General features: G+C 32.1%; 1 protein-coding gene across 1 annotated transcript in view; it reads left to right on the top strand.

Moving 5' to 3' along the window:
* Window positions 1-1,211: 1,211 nt before the first annotated feature.
* LOC116479574 (ferritin heavy chain-like) overlaps window positions 1,212-11,540 on the top strand; it is a 15,987-nt gene continuing 5,658 nt past the window's right edge. The window contains exon 1 of the mRNA XM_032762174.2: window positions 1,212-1,237. Within this exon, the coding sequence (XP_032618065.1) occupies window positions 1,212-1,237 (26 nt within the window). The remainder of the gene's footprint in view (window positions 1,238-11,540) is intronic.

Below are 11,540 nucleotides of genomic sequence, written 5' to 3'. Positions count from 1 at the left end.
TAATCTTCTTCACCATGAAGAAATTATAAACACAGTTTACATTGCAACCCAGTATAGACACAAAGACATACACATAACTACATATGCATACATAATAATTACTGTATTAGCCCGGGTTCTCTAGAGGGACACAATTAATGGAATATATATATATATATGAGTTTATTAAGTATTAACTCACAAGATCACAATGTCCCACAATACACAGTCTGCAGGCTGAGGAGCAAGGAGTTTCAGTTCCAAAACTGAAGAACTTGGAGTCTGATGTTCAAGGGCAGGAAGCATCCAGCACAGGAGAAAGATGTAGGTTGAGAGGCTAGGCCAGTCTCTCTTTGCACATTTTTCTGCTTGCTTATATTCTAGTTGCCCTGGCAGTTGATTAGATTGTGCCCACCCAGATTAAGGGTGGTTCTGCCTTTCCCAGCCCACTGACTCAAGTGTTAATCTCCTTTGGCAACACCCTCACAGACACACCCAGGATCAATACTTGGTATGCTTTAATCCAATCAAGTTGACACTCAGTATTTTACCATCACAATTACTGAAACCAAAGATTCACGAAATTATACTCATCTCATTATGTTTAATGCACTCGTATTTTCTTTTTTTCATTTTTCTTTGTCTTTATTTTATTTTTTTACTTATTTATTTATTTTTATTATTATACTTTAAGTTCTATGGTACATGTGCACAACGTGCAGGTTTGTTACATATGTATACATGTGCCATGTTGGTGTGGTGCACACGTTAACTCGTCATTTACATTAGGTATATCTCCTGATGCTATCTCTCCCCCCTACCCCCACCCCATGACAGGCCCCGGTGTGTGATGTTCCCCACCCTGTGTCCGAGTGTTCTCATTGTTCAATTCCCACCTATGAGTGAGTATATGCAGTGTTTGGTTTTCTGTCCTTACGATAGTTTGCTCAGAATGATGGCTTCCAATGTCCCTACAAAGAACATGAACTCATTCTTTTTTATGGCTGCACAGTATTCCTTGGTGTATATGATTGAACTCATATTTTCAATGGTATTCTATTCAATTCTGCTCCCTAAATTGATTTCACCACCCTATTAATGGGTCATAATGTTCTAATGCATTATCCCAGTTTTAGGAACAATGTGGTAATTTTGGTAGTGAAGCAATTCTAAACACAGGAAGTTATGAGAGAAGAAAGCAAATTTTATATTTACAATGGAAGTATAACGAGATGAGGAAGCCAGAAATTGAGGCATTGTGAGAGAGTGACTGTGTGTGTGTGTGTGTTCCTCTTACCTCACCTTTCTTTTTGACTTCCTGACAAATCCTTTGAAATAAAAAAAAAAAGAGAGAGAGAATAAAACTTGAGATGTGTGAGTTTCACTCTAGTCTAAGCATAGGAAAGACAAACCTGATTGCGGTTATTAGTAATGAAATCTCGTGGGGAAAAAAACAGTGTAATCATTAAAAGTGGTCTATACAGCAAAACACGGCTGAAAGTGTGAGAAATATATACATTCAAGCTAGTTTCTTTAACTCTGGATCTCAGCACTTGAAAAGAGATTTAGGCAAAATTTTTAGGCAAAATTCATGTGATGAGCATGGAAATTTAAAGAAAAGAATCAATTCCCAGATCATCTCTAGGAATCACCTTAGGGTTGATAATAGTTAGGGAAAAGTTGTCAAATAATCAAACATCACTGCCATATATAAAGTTCTCTGGAATTGTGTCTTGAGAATATTAATTTAGGTTGTGGCTACAAAATCAATTCTCTAGAAATCCTCCTTGTATAACTATCCTTAGGATATTGGCAAATGGTGAAATAATCTTCTCTCTACCCTTAGTCTCAGGAATAGATTCTATAATGCCATCTCCAGTTTGACTGTTTAAATCTTCAGAAATAATTCTGTCAATCTTTGTGAACTTAGAAGAGGCAGAGGACATAATGCTGTCAAACTTAGACTAGATACATGAATGATCTAAATGCATTTTTGTGAAAAGATATAAACACAAGGGCATAATGTGTTATTATTATTGGAAGTTAAGTTAAAATAAAGAAGTACATTTTATCACATGAGTTTCATTCCTTAACTGAGCAAAAGAGGTCTACTTTGCTCCTACTCACTTTCTTTCCTCTCCATCCTTTATAATATGAGAACAGAACCAACCATAAAAGTAAAGTTTTTCTTTTTATAAATCTATATTTATTGAAAGTAAGTCAGGCACAGTGGCACATGCCTGTAGTCCCAGCACTTTGCCAGGCCGAGGTAGGAGGCTGACTTGACCCCAGGAGTTCGAAACCACCCTGAGCAACAGAGTGACACCCTGTCTCTACAAGAAAATTAAAGAAAAAAAAAATTTATTGAAAGTAGAGAATATAAATATCAAAAGTACTTTAAATAGAGATCTCCATTCTAATATATTTTGGAAGAAGAGACTTGGTCCCTGGAAATTTGATTCCACGGAAAATGCCTTAGACAAATGCAAACCAGAGAAAGTGGTGCAAAATGCAAAATGCAAACGTGTTATGATTCAGCACAACTTGCCAAATCCTAATGTGCCAGCCTAAATTCCTCTGACCATCACTGCACCCACCTTAAGAGCTCAATGGGACAGAATGAAGTACCAGGTAAAAAATATAATTTTGCTGTCAGACACCTTGTACAGTCATTTATATGACCACACAGAGACTTTAGACCTATTGAGAAGGCCCCTACTTAGTTCTGAGAATTCATGTGACTCTGGAGGACAGATGTGATTTAATATATAGTCCATCAGTCATAAACTATTCAATATAGAGCCACTCATAAGCCACAATCAGCAACCATGAAGGTTATTCTTATGCTCTTACTACATGCCTAAAATGATAAAAATATGTATATCTTAATTATTTATACATATATAATGCTACAAGCTTCATCTCTAGTGACTGAAATTGACACTTTTCTCTCGCTCTCTCTTGCTCTCTCTCTCTCTCATTATTATCTCTTAAAGTTCCATCATCCCTTGATTGAAAAACTCTCTACTTCCTGCCCTTAACTGACAGTAGGATCTCCTTCGAGGATATTCATTTCCTATTTGTTTAATCTCATAATAATAACCTTAGACCTAAGCACTTTCTCTTAGTTCTCATTATGAAGGATAAAAGATGATCAAAACTCCTCCTGAATGTTATAAAGAAGAGGTAACTATAGGGAAGGTAGATAGATTCAGGCTATTACACGAATACTGAGAGTTCAATAACATGTTTTCTTAAAATCCATCAATTTTTTTGTAGATAAGAATTTTTAGGTTTTCATTTTTTTGTTTTAAGTTAAAGTTGAGAATTTATATTGTATTTTCCCCTATTTTCTCCCCCCTCACACACACACGAAATATCTTCCTTCATACAAATTTTACTATGAACTGGCTCATTAGAATCAATCACTGATATAGCCCTGCTTGCACAGGCTAGAGATCACAGTTTCTGGTGCGCTGGTATTCTCATACAGGAACTAAATAAATGTATTTGCTATGAAATAACATCCTGGGTATTTCTCTGATTACCACTGAAGTATATTTAATATCCAGAGAAATGTTCTGAACGTGAAACCACTAATATATAACTGAATTCCTCAGTGAAGAGATCTTGAAGTTAATGGCATTATACTTTTCTGAAAGGTGGTAATACTGGAAAAGCTAATTCATGACCAATAGTTAAGAAATATATAAACATTTTCACTTGATGAATGCATAAATAAATTCATAATTGTTCTCTAAAACTAATATTCTCTTCAACAAAATTTAAAATAAACTGGGCAAAAAACAAAATGAGAACAATAAAAAAGTATAAAAATCAACTTAAACTAGAAATTATAAAAATATGATCAAAATTAGATATTGGTAACTATTATTTAATAATTATACCATTACATATTATTTACATAAATGAATAAAAACACAAGACAAATAATAGTGGCAATAAATTATCATATGTAGTAAAAAAGATTAATTTTGTATATAATAAAAGCATTAAAATATTTTTTAAAGACCTTAAAATTATTTTTAAAAGTACTAATACATTTTAAAAATGTTAAATATTTTGACATAACCTAGAAGAAACATGAAAAATTTAATTAAGTGGATATATAACAAAAACAAAAACAAAACTTAGTTAAAAGAAAGACTCTAAAGATAGGATGGTAATCTACAATTCTATGATTATAGTGAAGTTTGGTACTGCTATACTGAATCTTACCAAGAGGTCTCCTCCAGGTGTTTCTGTAACAATCTAAAAGAAATAGCATTGGACAAGCAGGAGGTCATTAAGTCAACAGTCTCAAGTCTGTAATGAATTAAGATATTCTAGAGGCCATAAAGTACATAAAAGTGATATTAGCTATTTTGAAGGAGTTTTTAACAAATGATATATGTAATATTGAAGAGACAATTAACGCTTCCTAAGTAGAGGACAATGATCCAGTTTAATAGCCCTTATATTTAAGTAACTCTAAATAAGAAAGCAATCATAATTAAGAAAAAACAAACTAACAACAACAAAAACAGACTCTCCATCTTTTAATAGCAAAACACTTGTGAGAAGGATAAGAAAGTACAAGTACTGCCAAGGAAGAAGACATTAATAGGGTGCTGCAGCCCAGGAGATGGGAGCTTAGACTCAAATCCATTGTCCTGAATGACTAAAACTAACTAGGAGTTAATATAGCAGGGAAGAAATGTAACAATGTCTAAGAAAACAATAACTAGGGAGGGGCTATAAGGCATCTGGTGCCCTGATCTGTTGAGTTTCAGTTCTTTGATACTGTTTTTGAGACGTCTGAGGGTTCTTTCCTGAGGAAGAAACTCAGATGCCATAAATACAAGTTTCAAGCTTTAACAGCAGATGGGGCAATTTCTACGTTTATCTGAAAGAACAGTCTATGGGAGTACTGAGCCAGTTTCACAGCAGCATCCCCAGAAAAGGTTGATGAGGCTACCAGCATCTCCTGATTTCTGAAGGTCTACCAGCTGGGTGGATTTGTGAAGGTCTTCCCCTGTACAAAGTCACTCCATAAAGATTGGAAGAAGTGGTTGTTTTTTGAAATGCATAATCAGCAAAAATAACAAGGCACATGAAGAGAGAGAAAAACATGGCTAATCAAATTAACAAAATAAATCTCCAGAATATTATCCTAAAACACCAGAGATCTATATATTGTTTAATAAAATTTGAAAATTATTAAAGAAAGTAATTGTTCTAAAAAAAAAGGAACAGAGACAGACAACTGGATGTGATCATTACAACAATGTGTGAACAAAATAAAAATATCAACAGAGTAAAAGAAGCTATAACAAGGCAACAAATTCTGGAGCTGAAAAATGCAATAATTCAAAAATTCACTAGAGGGTTTCAATGGAAAACTTGATCACATAGAATAAAACATTAGTAAACTCAAAGACTAATCACTTGAAATAATTATGTCAGAAAAATAAAAAGAAAAAATAAAGTGAAAAAAAAAAAGCATTAGGGACTTACGGAACACGTCAGTAGACTAATGTTCACCTTATGAGAGGTCCAGAGAAGAAAAAAGAAAGAATGGGGTAGAGAGTGCATTTGAAGAAACAATTGCCAAAAAACTTTCCAAATCTTATTAAGAAAATGGACATTCAAATTTAAAAACCTCAAAAGTCTGCAAATAGAATAAGCCCAAAGTGGCCCACACTGAGATACATTTTAATAAACAATGAAAACACAAAGTAAAGAAAAAAAAATCTTAAAAACAACAAGAGGAAAGAAACTTACCACATATGAGTAACTGATACAAGATTTCCAGTGGCTTTCTCAGCAGAACTATTACAGAACACAAGGGAGTGAGATGATATATTCCAAGTACGGAAAGTAAAAGTAAACTGCCAACCCAGAATCTGACAAAACGTTCTTCAAAAATAAAGGAGAAATAAAGACTTTCCCAGAAAAAACAAAAGCTGAGAGCATTCATCACACTAGAATTGCCTTACCAGAATTCCTAGAGGGATTCTTGCAAGTTGAAATGAAAGGACACTAGCCACCAACACAAAAGCATAGGAAAACACAAATCTCTCTGGTACAAGTAAATATCCAGCAACACAGAATTTTGTATTATTGTAATGGTAATAGGTAAACCATTTTAAATTCTGGTATAGAGTTTAACAGACATAAGCATAAAAATAAACATAACTATAAAAATGTTAATATATACAAAATATTAAAATATGTAATTTATGACATTGATTATGCAAAGTGAGGGAAGCAATATAAAAGAGTAGTTTTTTTGTATGTTTGATGTTGTTATCAGATTAAAATAGATTATCATAACAATTGAATGTTTGATGTAATCCCTAGGGTAACTGCAAAGAAAATATATATAAAAAATACACAAAAGAAAATGAGAAAGTAGCCAAAGTATATCACTACCAAAAAATTAATGAAATACGTAGGAAGGCCCACAAGAAAGGAAAAAAGAAACGGAGTAACTACAAGACATACAGAAAACAACAAAAGGGCAATAGCAAGTCATCCTCCATCAATAATTACTTCAATTATAAATAATTAAATTGCTAAATTAAAAGACACAGAATGGCTATGATATTTTTAAATTCAGGATCTAACTATATACTGTCTACAAGAGACTAGCTTTAGATATAAGGGTATATGTAAGCCGAAAATAAAAGGATAAAAAAGATACTCCATGTAACCTAAAGAGAGCAGGCAGGGTTGGCCATATATAGACTTTAAGCAAAAAACTACCACAACAGTAGAAAAAGGATATCATAATGGAAAGATGGTCAGTTTTCTTGGATTATACAATTATAAATATATGCGCACCTAACAGCAGAGTGCTTAAATATATAAAGCAAAAATTAATAGAGTTGAAGGGAGTAATAGTAACAAAATATTAGAAGATCTAAACATGTCATTTTCAAAAATGAATATATTAACCAGGCATAAAATGAATAGGAAAACAGAGGACTTGAACAGTGATATGGAACAATTGGATCTAACAGACATGTATAATATTCTAATCAACAATCTCAGAATCATATTCTTCTAAAGTACACACGGAACACTCTCCAGGATAGACTACATGTTATACCACAAAACAAGCCTTAAAACTCTCACAAGATAGAAATCATACCAGGCATCTTTTCCAATTACAATGGAATGAAACTAGAAATCAACAGTAAAGAAGAAGTGAAAAATTTACAAATGTGAGGAAATTAACACACTTTTCCACGACCAGTAAAAAATTACCAAAGAAATTAGAAAATATTGCCATACAAATGAAAACTAAAACACAATGTATCAAAATGTATTAGGCACAGCAAAGCAGGAGTAACAGGAAAGAAAGATTTAAAACAAATAGCCTAACTATACCTTAAGGAACTGTAGAGGAAGAAAATTAAATCCAAGTTAGTAGAAGAAAAGAAATAATAAATATTAGAACAGAAATAAATAAAAAAGAGAATAAGAAAATAATTTAAAGATCAACAGAAATCAAAACTGTTTTTTAAGATCAACAAAATTGGCAAACCCTTAATTAATGAGACAGAAGAATTATATAAATAAAATCAGAAATGAAAAAAGTGAGACTACAACTGATACCACAGAAATTAACAGGCCATGAGGTTACTATGAAAAACTATATGCCAACAAATTGGATAACATTGAAAAAATGGACGCTTTTTAGAAATATACACCTACTAAGACTGAATCAAGAAGAAACAGAAAATCTGAAGACACCAATAATGGACAAGCAGATTGAATCAGTAATCAAAAACTAAACAACAACAAAAACAACAAACACCTTTATGACCAAATGTCTGTAATCCAGAATTCTATTGAACATTTAAAGAAAAAATAGCACCAATATTTTGCAAATTCTTCTGAAAAATTAAAAAAAGAGAACACTTGAAAATGAATATTATTTTTCCAGCATATCCCTTGACATTAAAATCAAAGATAATACAAGAAAAAAATACAAATATTCCTGATGATTGTTAATATATAAATTCTCAAAAAAAATACTAGCAAAGCAAAATCAACACATCAACAGATTATACACTCTGACCCAGTGGATTTATTCCTAGAATGTCAGGATGGTTCAACAAATAAAAACTCATCAATGTAATATATAAGTTCAATATAATGAAAGCTAACCATATAATCATCTCAATTCATGCATAAAAAGAATTTGCCAAAATTCAATACACATTCATGATAAAAAGAGTAAAAAGAAATTATCAAAACATAATACAGATAATGAATGAAAAGCATAACATTATACTCAGTAGTGAAAAACAAAAGCTTTTCCTCTAAGATCAGGAAAAATACAAGGATTTTCTCTCTCACCACGTCTATTCAACATAATATTGGAAGTCCTATGTACTGGATGTACTAAGTAATAGAAGACCAATTAGGAAAGAAAAAAAGCAATAAAATGTATCTAAAATGAAAAAAGTATAAATTATTTGCTGATTTTATGCTGTTAATACTCACACCATGACCAATTTCAAGATATAAATGTGTTGTTACTAAATATGAAGATGAGGTGAAACAAAATTTCTCTCAAACAAAATACGACTTGACTTCAGCACACTACTGTGAGACACAAAATATGCAAATGTTCTTTAGTCCAAATTAAAACCACTTTTTCTCCATTAATCTAACTAATATCTAGGACAGGTAACTATCCTTATATATGATAGCAGAAGACAGCTTCAAATTTGTAAACCACACACAGTTAACCTTTGAACAATGTAGGTATTAAGTTCACTGACGCCCCGTACAGACAAAAATCTATGTATAACTTTTGATTCCTCCAAAACTTAACAACAAATGGCCTACTGTTGACCAGAAGCCTTACCAAAAAGAGCAATAGTTGATTAATACATATTTTATATTCTGTATGTATTATATTCTGTATTCTCGCAATAAAGTAAGGTAGAATAAAAATGTTATTAAAATTATAAAAAAAGAAAATATACTTACAGTACTTCATTACATTTATCAATACCATAAGTTTATGGTGTTTTTTACATACAAGATTTTGTATAAAAATTTACAAAATAGATACAAGATAGATCATCTGTCTGGAATGGCGGGTGACTCCAGCTGCAAACTTCAATCCATGGTACATATCAAGCAATACAACTTTTTCTTGTAATGCCATACTGTTTCTCTGCTTCTTAGGAGCCTTTCTGGTGCCACTTTGTATGGGCTTTATGGTATTATTTAAGATTTACAATATTGCATTATATATGATGAAAAATATGTGAGAACTATGACAGATCACTTTTTACTGCAATATGCAATTTACTAGAGAAATGTGCTGCTCACATGGGGAGGATTAGCATCACTCTACATATTAAGTAGATACCTGCAACACTTGAGCTCACTGCAACAGCAACAGGAGGTAGCTAAGAAATCAGTACAGTAGTGCGGTATGTACCAGAGTTAATTTTACACAGTTACGATTTAATACTGTATCTTTACATTTGTTTACATTTCTCTCATTTGCAAATGGCACCATGTACAGTATGTACTTGTATGTGTACGTTTTGATAAATTTTAACTTTTTATAAAGGATTTGCATATTTTTAGGGTAGTAAATAAAATAGGCTAGCATCTAAATATGTTTTATGCATTCAAAATATTCCTTTTTCGTAATTTTTTCTATATTTCTAAGCTACACAATTTGCACATTTTGCAAATTTTCACAAATCTCCAAAAAATTTCCAGACATCTTTAATTTTTTAAATCCATGCATAAAGGGGTATGCACAATTCAAACCAGTTGTTCAAAGGTTAATTATATTTGGTTAAGCCACATTTATTTATTTTCTATTCTGTTAAGTATATCTTATTTTAAGGAATGTTTTTAAAAGGCCACATTACTGCCATTGACATGTTGAAATCTACTGAAACAAGATCTTATTACTTAGGGTATTTCCAAATGCATGATATAATTACTTAATATCACCTGACCTCAGAATTGGATAATTATCATTGTTAAATATATGTTTCTATTTTGATGGTTTTAGCTCGTTAGCATAAAATCTGTTGATTCTGTTAATTTTTACTATGCAATTACTTACTAGCAGATTCAGTGATCAAAATGTATATACATTTTAGCCCCGTATGGTGGCTCACACATGTAATCTCAGCAGGTTGGAAGGCTAAGGAAAGAGGTTGGCTTGGAGCCTAGGCAGCAAAGTGAGACCCCATCTCTACAAAAAATAAAAAGTAGCAGAGGATGGTGGCAATATCTGTAGTCCCAGCTACTCAGGAGGCTGAGACAAGAGGATTGCTTGAGCCCAGAAGTTCAAGGCTGCAGTGAGCTATGATCACACCACTACACTACAGCCTGGGTGACAAAGTAAGACCTTGTCTTAAGAAAAAATAATAATAAAAATTTACGTGGTATTTAGCAAAAGCTTCTGGCAGAGAAAGAGTGTGTCAGTATTTGTGATTATTGTAGAGCTGATTTTTAAAAATTGATGTTATATATTTTCATTGTTTTTCAGATTTTATTTTGTTTTCTACCCAAAATTCTATTCCCTTTTACCCTTTTGACGGAATTCTCCATTCATTCTTATGGTTTTCCAAAACTTTTGTAAGAGTATATTTGATGTATCTATGTGTATGTGTCTTCCCTCTTGTTTATAGATCTTGGAATAGCTACATTTTTCCTTTTATGGACAGGCACATTCTTGGTTTTACAAAACAAGAGGATGCAATTTCTAAATAAAAAGATAAAAATTTTAATGATTATAAGGTAGAGAAAAATAGATGCAAAAAGTAGTTATCCTAGTAAAACTAGAAGTCATTTTCTGCTGTCAATGGTGATTATAAGAAACTGTTTTCAATTGCTTTATGCCTGTTGGAGTTCTGTTGTGATTGCAGCCCAATTACAGTGTACTAGAGAGATCCACTTAACCATTTTAAAAGAAAATGTTATTTATTACAGCAAACATATTTTAATGTTCATATTATGAATTTCCTATAACAAAAATTTTTATACTTGGAATACATGTAGCAATGTATCATTTTCTATAAAACTTTTAATTTTGTTAGAAAATAGTCATACTTCTAAATAAAAATATCTAATATGACTGATATTTAAAAATTTTCTAATATTTTTGAAATGTTCCATTTTAAAATCATATAGGCTTTCTATGCTAGATACAGTTCTAAATGTTATTCTCTGTGCGTGCGTGTGTGTGTGTGTGTGTGTGTGTGTGTGTGTGTGTGTGTATGGAAATAGGTACTCATTCATCACTGATTTTTGTCCTGAATTAAGGTCTACTGTAAGATGAAGAAACTGAGGCAAAAAGAGATTAAGTCATCCATGCAAATTCACATATCGGATAAGTGATGAAGCTGAGATTGAAGCACAAGCACCCTGGATCTCAACCTAGGCTTTTAAGAGTTGCTCTATCTTTCATCCTTACCTCAATTGGCAAATTATCAGACAGGACACTGAAAGTATATGAGGGGCTGAAAATTAGATTTTTTTTTTTTTTTTTTTTTAGACAGAGTCTC

This window comes from Hylobates moloch, unplaced genomic scaffold (assembly GCF_009828535.3).
Source record: "Hylobates moloch isolate HMO894 unplaced genomic scaffold, HMol_V3 SCAFFOLD_12, whole genome shotgun sequence".
In the NCBI taxonomy this organism is placed as follows: domain Eukaryota; kingdom Metazoa; phylum Chordata; class Mammalia; order Primates; family Hylobatidae; genus Hylobates; species Hylobates moloch.
This window is presented reverse-complemented; position numbering and strand designations above follow the sequence as displayed.